The following is a 14,402-nucleotide window of genomic DNA, read 5'->3' on the forward strand; positions in this document are numbered from 1 at the left end:
TATCTTTTATCTTATCTTCATAAATATTTTATGATTTAATAAGCATTTAAGGTTTTATTTTTATTAGTCTAGGACATCGGAATTCCTACAAGGACTATTTTTATCTTTCAATAATAGCAGATTCAATTATCAACAATCGGTAATAAAATATTTTTTCAAATATTTTTTCAAAGATAATGTTAGAATAATTTTTCTTTTTTTTCCTGAGAAAGAAGATATATTTTGAGGCTTTCAGATAATTTGGGTTCTTTAATCATTTTACCAGAAATAGAGTAATCCATCATAGTTAACTTGATTTATCCTTTAGGCCTATGAAATTTTAATAATTATATATCCCAGATGATAAAATAGCAACAACAAAAATGTGTTAGTCTTCAGACTTTAGGTCAAACAAAATGATAACGACATTTAGTAAATAAAGAGAACGATGAGTCACTGGTTATACTCTGTAAGTCTCGATGAGAAATTTCATGTCACCGAGTGCAAAATTGTCTTGCGGCTTCGCTGGCACGCGGATCAGGCTTGAGGACTTCGGTGTTTGTCCGAGACAAAGAAAGCGTTCATTAAGGAAACGCATTAGCGGCAAACTTCTCTTCCATTTCTCTTCGTCTTTTCGTTTTGTCTGTTGTCTACTCCACTCATTGTGGAATGCAACTGCAAGTCATGGGTCCTGTCAAAAATTTTACAAATAATTCCCAACATCATTATCATCATCAATATCAAATTCATACTCAGCCATGATACTTTGAATAAACCAGATGTTTGAATATTACAAGAAAAGCTTAAAAATGACTTTAAAAGCATCCATTTCATTTAAAACGAGTGGAAAATATTTTTACAACAGCTGAGGCGAATTTTCTGATAGCACATGAACACGAAGCTGACCCACCATCAACCTCCAACTGATCTTATGTCCCAAGACACTGCACGATCTTCGTGCCGTTGTTTCGATCGCCATAATTTGCTGGCTCCTCTTTTTCCTTTTCATTCTTCTCATTCTCATGTTCTACCTCTTCTTCACTCGTGTCTTCTGGCTGATACTTGCTCCACCACGTTCATCCACGTCCCAGAACTGACGATGACCTCTGCCACTATTTTCGAGTTATTATTTTAGTTGGTCCATCTTTCTGGACTTGTTCTTTTTTTGCCTGGCAGTTGATGATCCATCAAGCTGATGAGCTTGCTTCAAGGTTGTAGTATGATTTTAATTCCTAGCTTTATCCACCGTCTCTCGTGATCGAAACGTATCATTATAGATGAAAAGCCAGTCATAATTGGATTAAATGACAGGTTAAATAATTCTTTATGATTTTTCCTGCATTTTGTTTGATGAATCGAAAAAATCTTATTAATAGCAATCATAAAGTCCAACTTGATTATCATAATTACATCAACTAATTTTTTTCTAATCATGAAGTTAACAAACTCCAACTAGGAATAAAGAATTGGAATAAATCAAACTCAGAAATATTATCCATGATAAATGCTCATATACTTTTATATTGAATTCAGCTTCATCAACCACTGGACCTAACTGAAAGAACTAGGGTAGTAAACCTTGAAGTAGCTCATAGCCATTTGGTCCTACCTGAACCTTAAAACTGGATTCATTCAATATACCAAGTCTCCTGATTTCCAGATTAATAATTCAATCTATTTTTAATCCATTATTTCGATCACACTTTTGTTACAGGTGTCACATAAAAGTTTTTGAAGGAAAAACTGAATTGAAAAATATTCAATATTAAGCAAAGTCTAAAGCAAGTAGTGAAGAAACAGTAGAGAAGACTTAACAGTTTATTTAATATTATAAGAAGATTTACAGGAATCTTTGAACAAATCCTCTCTGTATGCTTTATTGATTAATTGATCCACTAATGAGATAAAGTGAACAGCATCTTTTTATGTTTGGTTTTAATAATAGGCTTAAATTTAATTTTTCAGTTGATGAATTATTGATTAGCGTTATTGAACACATTAATTGAAAATATATGTTATAAAAAGGGTGAAAATATATAGAGAATTTGTAATTTTATTTCTTTAACAACATTTTAAAGACATGGAATAATCAGCTAATTAATCAACCGCATTCTTTATAACATAGAGATATTGCTTTTTAGCCCAACATTATCATGATTCGTTCGTATAAATCATTGTATCACAAGTGACAGTCTATCATCATGATCAAAAAACAAGTTATATTTATAGACTTCATCACACTCTGACGTGAATGTTGGTTTTTATATAAATGCATATCTGCTTGCAATTCACGTAAAGACCATGGAGTAAATTTAATCAGTTACGACAACTAGACAAAAAAATATTTTAAAATTAAAATGAGCATTTGTCGGATTTATATATCTATATGCAATAATGGTGTTTTCAAAATATTTATAGCAATTTTTGGAGGTAATCTAAAATTCTATCAGTGTTTAGAATGTATTGTCTGGATAAAATGGATGTTTTTGTCTTTGCTTAAGTATAGATCCTGCTGATAAGACATTCGTTTAAATCGTCGCCGAAACTTCGTATTCAAAAGATAATGAGCTGTGTTCTTATCTTATGTTTTATACCTATTAGTCTTTAAGCTGGATCATGTTTCGAAGAAGAAATTTAAAATTAATATATTAATATTTTTCCATTGTTTATTATTAACGAAGGATTTGTTTTATTAATGAAAAAATATCCATTCTTAGGGATCTATTAAGAATGAGTATTATTTTTCTTTAATGTGGAACATAAATTAAAAATAGAAAATCGATTTTTTCCAAAGTTTTTTTTTATGTGAAGCCAATTTCATGCATATCAACTTCCGAATGAATTCAATAAATTAAAAAACATAAATGATTTTTCTTAACTTGTAATTACGCAATATCTCTTTCCCTTTGAAGAATTGCTCTCCCTAGAGGACTATATGTAAAGCAAAATATTTCAATAGTTTTAATACAAATGTATAGAATGTGGACGATAGCTCAGGATGACACTTTGGAATAGATTTGACCTTCCAAGGGTTTTCATACCCTGGGGACGAAAGTATTATTTTTCTTATTTTGCCTCTCAGCATTCACACACTTGACTTCAAGTTTTGTTTTCCAACTTCTCCAGGGGATTTTAAAATTACAAAAATATAAGTTTAAACATTTTTTTCATTCTCTTCAAAAGATCATTACATATTTCTCGAGAAATACTTACTCAACCAAATGTCACAGCATCTGGAGTAAATTCACGCTCCACCTACCTGTCTAACATTTCTCTCGGGACAAAAGCTTGCCATTTATAGAAAAATAATTTAACGTGAGTCTAGCGTTACCATAACGCGTCTCCTCATCTCTAAATGCAAGATACCGACACGCCCCTTGCTCTGCAGAGAGAACAACCTAAAGACTCTTGAACAAGCGCCAGGGTCTCTCGGGTAATTAAGTCTCGTAGACTGGTTTCACGCGACTATTGTCGGTCCAGGTATTACAAGCACAGGGATAGACAACTTGGATGTCGTTTTTCTCTGCTTGATCCTTATAGTAAAGAGATAGAACGAGAACCGGACATCGGCATAACTGACGTTGATTGACGTCCGACAGACGTTTCCAATTATATTATAAATACGAATAACTTTAAATTCAAAGTATGAAACCTTCAGTTTTTCTTTCATATTGATCAGAAGGTCATACGTTTCATTGTGATTTATATTAATCCATTTATAATTTACCTACTAAAATAATTCACATCTTTGATTATTATCTCTTAATTGTATTAAGTTTTTCACTTTGTCAGATGTCTTTATTACTGCTGGATGGATTTTTTTTAGTGTGAGAATATTGGATTTTGAAAAAAAAATTTGATAGATTATCGTACATCTTACTATCTATTTTTTATGATCATTTAGCCATGTTTAACTTTATGTTCTGTATGACGTGTATTTATTATGTCATTCGTTTTTATTATATAATCAGTTTTGAGAGAAATATTTGAATATTTTATCTGTATTGTAAGTTGAAAAAAATTTTTTTAATCTTTCTTTTCTCATGTAATAATATTTATTCGAATTCCAGTCACTTCAAAAATTTTAAATTGAATGATTAAAAGTTTAATGTTGATAAAGGGAATTATTTTTGACAGTTAAAAAAAATTCAATATCTTTTTAAAATAACTAATGCTTTAAGAATTTAATTTTTTTGAGTAGAACAAAATACCATACATACTGTATATTAAATTATCTTTCCTCAATAAGAGATTATTCAAATTAATATTTATTTATTAATATTAACACTATAAATCCATGTATTTAAAAACTAAACACTTGAAGTGTTTTCAATGATAAACATATTATAAATAAAATGTAGTAATTTTTTACACTAATTTTCTAGGCGTTTATAATAATGCTATAGTTTATTTATATTTTTCAATACTTATTATGATTTTGAATCGAGTTTAAAAAGGATAATTCAAAACGAATCTAATTAAATCAATTAAAATATTTTTGGTAAATTTTTAAAACTCTTCTCTAAATAAGTATTTGAAAAATGTGTTCTCAAAGTAATATTGAATCCTAACAAAGCCTCTTTGTGAATATTTTTAGTTTTATTTAGGACTAAAGTCAAAAACATTAAAAAAATAATGCAATATTCTACCCCCTATAGAGAAACGATTTACAACTTACTTTCCCAATTAACGAACTGCAGGGTCCTGTAATAATTTCATCAATTCTTCGGTATATTAAAACCAGTCGATTGAATCTCCAAACCTATTAATCTTGATTTAAGCCAAAAGCTTGCCGACGACTGAGTTAATTGTAAATGTTCAAAAAATAAAAAGTGTTGAATATTATTTACTATTTTCGTAATAACCACGAAAGCCGCTTCCGTCTAGCACCGGTACTAGAGTATACGTCTTCTATTGTCTACCAGTAGAGTTTCCTATTGTTTCTAAAATTTATCGCTTCACGGAAAGTTTGGTTGCTCCAAAGAGAGCGGATGCTTTCATCTCATAGCAGAGATAGAGAGTAGAAAAGAGAGACGTAAATATATAGATTCTCTTGAGCCTCAGAGCGATAATTACTACTTCACCAAATTATTTATGCCTGAAATAAATCAAGTGAAAGCTTAATTGCTTTCCTTGAATTCGATAATACGTTGCGTGTACGCGATTCTATGTTTTCTGTTAACATTAGTTGAGAAAAAATGTGTTTTACCATCCATTCCTGCTTACCTTGTTTGTTAAAGAGGGAAATTCTTTTTTTTCCTCTTGACATTTGCAATATTTATTTTCTGTTTTTAATGTCAAAGAGGTGAAATAAAAATAGTTTATCGTGAATGTTTCCCTCGGGATAAATATCGCATTTAAAATATTGAATAGATAACAAACTTCTTTATTATATATATAAATACGTGAATAGTCTATAAATGGGTTCTATTAAATTTCCCTATTTTTCATTCATGCCCATTTTATTGTCACATTCTTTTTCCATGATAACAACTGCTACAGTCATTTTGAGAATAGTTTTTTGAAAAAAAAGGAAATTCTCTAATAACGATTTTATTAAATAATGATAGATTTTTTTCTCCTAAAGCAAGTTTCTGTTGAGTATAATGTATCAAATAAAAACAAAAGTAGTTTCTCCAAAACCACCCTGTTATCGCAAATTATTTTTATCTCGTTTACAAATCACGCAAATGATGTTATAAATAGTCAATATTATTTTTTATATCTCAATAACTATAATTTACTATCTCTCAACATGAAAAAATAATCATTAACTCTACAATTAATTTTATTATTACTTGTTACATATAAAGTGGCAATGGGGTTGCTGATAAAAAAATACAAATACTTTCAATTGATAGTTTCCATGTAAACGTGAGGTGTGAAAAAATATTTAAACTGTCATTTACGAAGTAATTTGCAGCTTTAAACGTTTCTGAGAAAGAAAATGGATAATATATAATTACAATTCCAGAATGACCTTCAGAGGTACACAGGATATTACATGAAGACAGTACAAATCTCCTCACTGTAATCGAAAAAGATATCGCGTGTTCAGTGAAAAGAATTTATTCGATTCAAAAGTTGATTCATTTCGATTTCAGTTATTAAAAATAACTCCGATATCTCAAGACATGTAATCATTGCTCATAAAATGTACTTGAAGTCCGTATATATCTGTAACAACCCAGTAATTATATCTCACGTAATTTACATTCCATTCTCGAGGCTTTGATTTTCTTTTCAAAAATTCGAACGAATAAGATAAAAGTTTTCCACGTTGTCGAGTCGTTAAAGTAAGAATGAGTCAAAAATATAGAGAGAATAAACGACTGAGAGCAACGCTGACGGGGCAAGAGGAATAGAAAGCTTTGGCAACAGGTTTCCACCCCCCTCAACAGCCACCCGAATCACTGAAGTTTATATGGACTTTTCCGAAAACATTCGTTTTTCTTTACTAGACTACGACATACCTTGAATCTTTTTCCCCACTACAATCTCTAAGAAATGTTCGGTAAAGAGCGTCAACGCCGAATGTTTTGCGGGAAACCGGTTTTCTTCCTTTCCCCTCAAAATTACAAAGCAGTTTCACGTTTCCTTCCCACGCTCAACTCTGCGTCATACTTCTATTCCATATCGCGATACAACGATAACATTATTTTATGCCAATGCAGTTTAACTTCACCGATGAAATTATTCTGTGAAAATAGACAAGTTCTTTCCCCTTCCATTATATATTTGTTTATTTTATTATCGACTGAGTAATTCATTGTCAAAAAATATCACGAATCTTTTATTAACCCTACGGGGATTTTATGCTTCTTTGAATCATAACATTCATTTATTTGAATTTAATCTGAATTAATTGAACATAAAAAAAATGTATTATAAAATTTTAGAGGTACCACAGTTCATCCTATTGAATTTCTAATTTTTTTTTCTAATATTTGTATTATATATTGAATGGATGACTTCATATGTAAACTTTACTGTATTTAAATGGACAAACGAAGACTGAATTTACGGAAGATAAAATGAAAACATGAATGATAATCTTTTATTCGTGATGAACTAATATTATTCTCTATTATATTTTTTATTCAAATATTTTTATTAATTATTTATAATTTCTTCTAAGCAAAAAATCCTATCCTATTAATTTTAATTAATCAAATGACTTTTTATAAATTTTCATCGAGTCTGAATGTTTTTTATTCATTCATTTTATTTCTTTTTTTTGGGACCACCAAGATACTACTGCATTGTACATGCAGTAATAAATGTATTGACAACAATTAATTTAATTTCTAATCCACTTTTACCAACAGCACATCTAAGCAAAGGATTAGTTGTTTATACATCGCTAGCTTGAAAAATGGTTTTCCTTCTTAGAAATCTATTTATCCGATCGTCCATAAAGAAAACAATTAGTTAAGGAAACAAGTACTTGTAGAGGAAAATCCTCAATATATCGACCCTTAGATCATGTAAATGTGTAACCTTACAAGGTCATAATTCAGTGGTTTAGAAGACACACAAGAAGAAATTCACTTGTGAGGTGCACCACATTAGAGTCTCTTCAAAAAAATAAATCTCTCGATATTCTCAGAATTTACTATTATACTTTATTCTTCTCCTTTCTTCTTGAAAACAAGTTGAACAAGTACTAAAGCTATATCTTGCATCCCAATGTAAAATTTACTCGATTGTGACTGGACCAATAGGGGTTGGTTTGCTTGAATATCGCCTTCTCTCTCTCTTTATTCTGACTCTTATACTCCTACACTTTTATTCTTTCATCCATACATCTTCTATTCTTCCTCTTTTCTTTAGTCTCGAAAATTGTATTGGTTGAGGACTGTCAGTCGAACGTTTTTAATGTTTTTTTTTGAAATTTTCCTAAAATTTCTCTTCTCTCGTGGTCATTTATTTTTCAAGCTCGAAATTGATATAGATTTATATAATAGAATCCTTCTGTAGTCAGTGAAATTGCAAAGAAATATATCAGGTATTGTTAAACGATGAGAAAAATTTCTAAAGTGCTTTTTTGAAAAGATGGACTTGAAGTAGTGACAGTAGTAAATGGCATTTAATTTTTTTTAATAGATGAGAAATCTTTTTTATAATAATAATAGTAATAAAAAATCATTGTAATAATTTCTATTTAAAGTACACAATTATTTGTACAAATTAAAACACTTATAGTATCACTAAAAAAATATTCTCATGAATTGAGAAACTTTTTCTGTGAACTAAAAAGTTATTTCTGTGAATCAAACTATTTTTTCTACAAATTACACGAAACAAAGCAAGATTTTTATTAGAGAAGAAAAAAAGAATCGTTGATACTTGGGAAGCAAATTTTTTTGTTCCTCTTGCTCGAATACGCACAATCGATGGCTTTGTAATATTCTGCTTGAGAAAGTTTTACGCATGACATATGTAAGAAGTAATATTTACTTCCGGTAGCAAACCATATTTCCGGTCATACGAAATATATTTTCTCTGCTTCTAATATAATAAAACTTTGGCAAAATCCAAACTACTCCAATACAATCTACGATAACAATGACAATACAAACAAATCAAAATATAGCATGTGTTTAATATATCTTTTTAGGAGAGTTTCCAATATCTCGAGGGTTCTCGTAATTCCTTTCAACCAACTCTTTTTTTCTTTCATCAACCTCACCATCGACACACCCTTTCATGACGACTGAGTAAAAAAAATTACAGGTTACCGCCCCGTGGTCGCGAATGTAACGAAAAAAAATTACATGTCTCTTTTAATATGATTTGAGGTGAATTCTCTTGAACGCGAGGTCCCCCTTTCCTTGAGCTTGAATTGACGATAGTGCTTTTCCACGTGTGTCGAGCTATACACTGAGCTGCAACTGTTGCACTTTTACCCTCGCCACGTGGGAGCACATGTTCCGTCCCGTAGATTTCACCAAACAATTATTTCCAAAGCCTTTTCTGTCAGCATTATTGTCAACCGTTTCAAGCAGAATTATTCAAATTATGAATGCAAATATAAATAATAATTCCAAGAATAATTGCCTCGACGATTGGCCGGAATTGGATCTACGAATTGATGCTGGAGTAAGGAGAAATGAAGAAGAAAGAGAATTAGAGATATAAAAAAAAAACGATTAGAGAATAGGAAAAATAAAAAAAAACGCATAAGATGGTTTAGCTGGCAACAGCGTAGATCTTGTGTAGAGTGAAAAGACCACGTGTTGTTGTGGGCGAACGTTTTTAGGAACGCCAGTAGGACTAGGACGCCGACCAGAGATGAAAGATCCACGCCGGGAGAAAGAAGAACGCGTGGAGATGAGAAGAAAAGAAGTAAGAGACCTTGGAACCCTGTGCACCTATACAAACAACCTCGTCTCGAGAAAGCAAATATTTTGTTGTGATGCAAGAATTCACAACACTGAATGAACGTCGCATTCATACATTACCTAGAAAGTAATGAGCTTTTACTAAAGAATGAAGATCTTTGTTTACCCTTTTTCCAACAATTATCAATGCAGAGCATGAAAAATTAGTCCGTGAAAAGGTTTTCAAAATCCAAATATGGAGTTTTAATTTTTCAGGTGCTCTTGAGTGTATCACGTGACTGGAGGGATGCTTTGATAAAAATATTATTGAGATGTCAAATATTTATAGAGTAAAGGTTTATGGGTTAATAAGAGCTAGGTAGCTTTTCTTCTAATTTATTACTAATTTTATCGAAAAAAATTCATTAATTGAATTAAGTTTCGATAGAATAATTTATTTTTATTTAAAAATACATTTCTATTAGGAGACAATTGGATAATGATTTTGATTAAAATATTATTTTTAACTGTGATTATTTTCTTCTGTGTAGAATAATGAATAATTATGGCAGAAAGTTTTTTGATATAATTTTTTAAAAATAATGTAGAATGAACAGAATGTAAAGTGGTAGTTAACTAGAAATGAGTTGAAAAAAATGTAATTATTTAGTGATGATTTTTTCTCCAAAAAATCTGAATAAATATCGACAATTATTAAGAAACCAAAATATTATTATGTCATTTTTCTTTCAATTCTGTAAAGTATTTAGTGAGTGTATTAAGCGAATACCCGCTATTCAAGTATCAATAAATATTCGGAAACCTTGGCAACTGTAATAAAATTCATAAAATTCAATAAATATTGAAGTCATAATAAAAAATATATCAAAGACTTTTCTTTTATTCGCTTTATATGACCTTCTGCTATAAAGAAAAATATTAAATAAAATGTCGATAACAATATTTTGTGGAATCATAAAAATTTTTATAAACACTTTGTATCTTCTTGGAAACATAAATATTAATTTTCATTCAATTGAATGATTTTTTAAACAAAAAAGCAAAATTCTTCTCTGTAAAGCAGAATGATAAGTTTTTTTCTTTTTTTTTCAACGAGATACATTTACTAATGCTTCAGACGTGAAACATGAAATTTTCTGAACATGAGATGTAGATTTTTCAATCTCTCAAAGGCGCAAATTTGAAGTTCGTATGTCGCAGTAATACTCGTCTATCTTATTCTTTCTGCTCCTCTGATTTTTTTCTTCTCTTGTAACGCCTTGTGAAGACAACAATGGAAGAGGAGAGAGCACAGAGTATCTGCATCAACGTCGACAACGGCTGGTCCGTGTTGTTCAACAGCAGGAGATGAAGAAAAAAATATTATTGAGAAAACGCAATGATAGTTATTTACTCCAAAAAAATAATCGAATAAAAAATATGACATTTAATTCTCCAATTTCTTTCACACTCACAAATGATTTTTCTTTTATCAACCAAAAATAACTTAATCATTCATTTAAGTTGATTTTATTTAATTTCTGCTCATTCCATAAAAGATCTCCTCTATCGTTAGTTAAATAAAATATAATTCCTCCTCTTCTCAGGATGAAATAAAGAAGAGATAAAAATAATGCACATAAAAGAGATGAAAAAAAATGAGAAAAAATTCTAAATAAGTCCAAGAAATTCTTTCTGAATTATAATAATACAGGAATGAGAATAGAAAGAATATTAAACAACTCAACTGAAGAAAATGATGGTAAGAAGACTAGACATGCATGAAGATCTCTAATTCCCGAACTTGGTGTTTCGTCTTCTAGGAAAATGTTCAGTAGATGACGGTATTTGATACTCTTCTCTCTAACAAACACACCACACGTCCAAGAATATTCCCTAACACAGCGTATAGACATCCAAAGGTAACTAAGAAGATAGATTCTATCCCGGAATATTCATTAGTACATCGTCGATTTAAAGGTGATTTAATTACTGGTCCGTCTATCGTTAATTAATTCGGCCGATAGTTGAAACATGATTAAAACTACACTCCTCAATTTCGCGGAACAACGTTCATCCTCCTAACGATCAACTTCAGGATCTCATGATATATTCTGTTATAGATAAAGATATGTTTCCCAGATTAAGGAATGTATAGCAAATCAAATCATGTTAAGCCTTTAACTTTTGCATGAATGACTTAACATTGTTTGATGATCAATTGAGATCAGGTTTAGTGTGAAAAATGAATTCGAAGAAGTTTGAGAAATATTTTAGTCAGTTGGCCTTTGAGAGACAGGTGAGTCATTTAATAATAAAAATATTCTATTGATGATTGTAAATAACATAAAAAAAAAGAAATGGTTTTTCATGCAAATGATAGTGATGAGTAATAAATAATTATCAATTTTATGGCTGGAATGCAGACATATATATTTTACGAGTGGTTCAATTTATGGATATTCAATAAAAATTTCCTAGTAAATTTGAAATATTTAGTTAAAAAAATAATAGAGCTAAAAAATAATGATGATCAAGCTGCAACATTTTACTGTTTTTATTCTAAGTGTTCTAGTTCTTGTGGCGAAAGCTGCAATATTGTCACCCTCAACAAATGACGTTAATATGTTTGTTCAGAACCTGGAAAACTCAAAATCTTCAAATTCAACTCAAGGTTTTAATGTGTCTGTTCCATTGAACGTAACCAAAGCTAGTCTCAATACAAGTAATTCATTTTACATAATTTTTGAACTAATTTTTGTAGCGTTTTAATCATAATTTATTGCACATTTCCAGACGAAACTAATGGAGGTAACAGCACAATTATGGATATCTTAAAATCTTCAAATTTAACTCAAGGTTTTAATGTGTCTATTCCATTGAACGTAACAGAAGCTAGTCTCAATACAAGTAACTAATTTATCAATATTTTTTTTCAGTATTCCATTAAATATGTAATTATATTTGAGTTTTTTTCTTAATTGTTATTCAAAGAATCATTCTTTTCCATGCAACTTATTTTTAACTTATATATTCATATAATTTTTAAACTAATTTTGTTCACGTCTTAATAATTATTTATTGTATATTTCCAGCCACCACTGAACAAGGTAAAAGCACAATTATTACACGAAAGAAAAAATTGAGAGGAGGAAGAAGTCTCTTCCATACTATCATTTAAATAATTATTGAAGAAATCGACATACGATCACATATCACATTATCGAAAAAAAACTTTTATTGTGATGATAATTAATTTTGATTGTTGCTTGTAATCAAAAAATAATAAAAGTAATAACAAAATGTTTCTGAAAACTTATTGCAATCTGACACACAGAATATTCATCAATAACTCTGAGACTTTATTGAGTATTGTTTATAAAGCAAATTTAATTATTAATTCACATCATTTTTTTACAATGTATTTATATATTTATGAATTATAATTATAATTTATTTCACTTTTTTAGGTTATATATCAAGCACAACTGAGTCAGGTATGTAATAAAATAAAATCAATTGTAAAAATTTTTTTAACAATCATATTTTTTTCTAGTTACTGAAGCACCAGTAGTGTTCGATATGTTGGGCCGAGGATTTTCTAGTAATTATGGATTATAAATTATTATCGATATTAGGAATGTTATATTATATGATGACTGTCTTGATATTATTCATTTCAGAGCTCAGCGGTTACGTTTCAAACCTTTTCTCTAGTGGATATGGTAATAACACAATTACTTCATCTATGATTGAAATGTTTCCTCAGAAAAAATTAAAAATTATATTAATTTATCTTTGTTGTATTTAATAGGTTCAGAATCTGGAAGAAGTTTGGGTGGTTCGTTTTGGAGTATTATTTAAATGATTATAGAGAACATTTTAATATATTGGCGTATAATTACTCAACACATACATTAATTAATTAAAGAAAGATATTAAGTAATAATAATGTAACAATTGATTCAAAACAATAAATAGAAATATGATTAATCAATGTTATCAACATAATTTTTAAAGCACCAAAAAATCCACGAATTACGAATTATTGACAATGAAAAGAATATAAAGACAATTTGTTTACCATTGTTAAGAAAATAATTTTATCAATTTACTCATTCAAGACAGTTAATCATTTTAGTGCTGTTTATTAATCACTTTGAAAAAAGGCTCAGTTGATGCAACAGATTAGAAGTTTGTTCAAAAAAAAAACAAGTCGTGACTGCAACATGAAAATTGTTTAAAGTTTTCAATCAGCTTAAGAAATGGAGACCATTCCAGAAGCAGACCTCCAATATCTTGCAGCAGTGAATCACTTTTTTTATGTTGACTAGATTCTGTTTGAAATAAACTCGCGAGAGATACCAATCGAACATCTGAGATCTGATTCACCAAGTTTAAACTCATGTTTAACCAGTAAAATCTCTACTGCTCATCATCTGCCCCCAAGTGAGTTGATGCAATTTCATCTTAGAATCAAACACAACCTAACATCATAAGCAAACTTCAAGATGAAAGATTCCGAAAATGGTGGCGCACGTTCATGCATACATGTCTAAATCTCGATATGCTTGTATTATGTATGCGGCTAAAAACGTTGTGAGAGAGCTAGCGGCATAACGCACGTGAACATAGTAGGACAATAGCTGTCACCTCATTCACGTCAAGCGGTTCGAAACGACTACCAACTTCATTGGGACCAGGTTACCAAGAGGATCAAATTGCATCCTTGCATCGACTTCTATTCTTAAAACGTAAAGAAGCGTGTACACGCACCACCTTAGGCTACGTGGAACTTGATGTGCACTAAGATTTGGAGATAATTTTTTAACTTATCCATTGGTCACTGTTTATTCTTGTTTTAGCATCTAAATTATATTAGAATAAATTTACAAATTAGTAAAGAATATTACATAGTTTTTAAAAAATTTATCAACCAATTTATCCCATCATTCTAGAGTTAATAATCTAAAGGTTGAAAAATGTTTTTCTACATCTATTTTCAAAAATTCTCCTTATTTTCTGATAGATTCAGATTTATATTATTAAATACAAATTTTCACATGCATTACAATGTCCAAGGATCCAAGGATGGATCCA

At 29.9% G+C, this 14,402-nt stretch overlaps 1 protein-coding gene across 1 annotated transcript; it reads left to right on the forward strand.

Annotated features, from left to right (window-relative positions):
* The first annotated feature begins 11,777 nt into the window (after positions 1-11,777).
* LOC118064865 (uncharacterized) lies at positions 11,778-13,269 on the forward strand. The gene is made up of 7 exons (XM_035079768.1): positions 11,778-12,027; positions 12,099-12,212; positions 12,398-12,412; positions 12,773-12,799; positions 12,859-12,906; positions 12,986-13,027; positions 13,117-13,269. The coding sequence occupies exons 1-7, from the start codon at positions 11,829-11,831 to the stop codon at positions 13,164-13,166; spliced, it is 495 nt and encodes a 164-aa protein (XP_034935659.1). The 5' UTR covers positions 11,778-11,828; the 3' UTR covers positions 13,167-13,269.
* The last annotated feature ends 1,133 nt before the right edge of the window (positions 13,270-14,402 follow it).

Source organism: Chelonus insularis, unplaced genomic scaffold (genome assembly GCF_013357705.1).
Source record: "Chelonus insularis isolate UGA/USDA-ARS -01 unplaced genomic scaffold, ASM1335770v1 contig_25_pilon, whole genome shotgun sequence".
Lineage (NCBI taxonomy): Eukaryota > Metazoa > Arthropoda > Insecta > Hymenoptera > Braconidae > Chelonus > Chelonus insularis.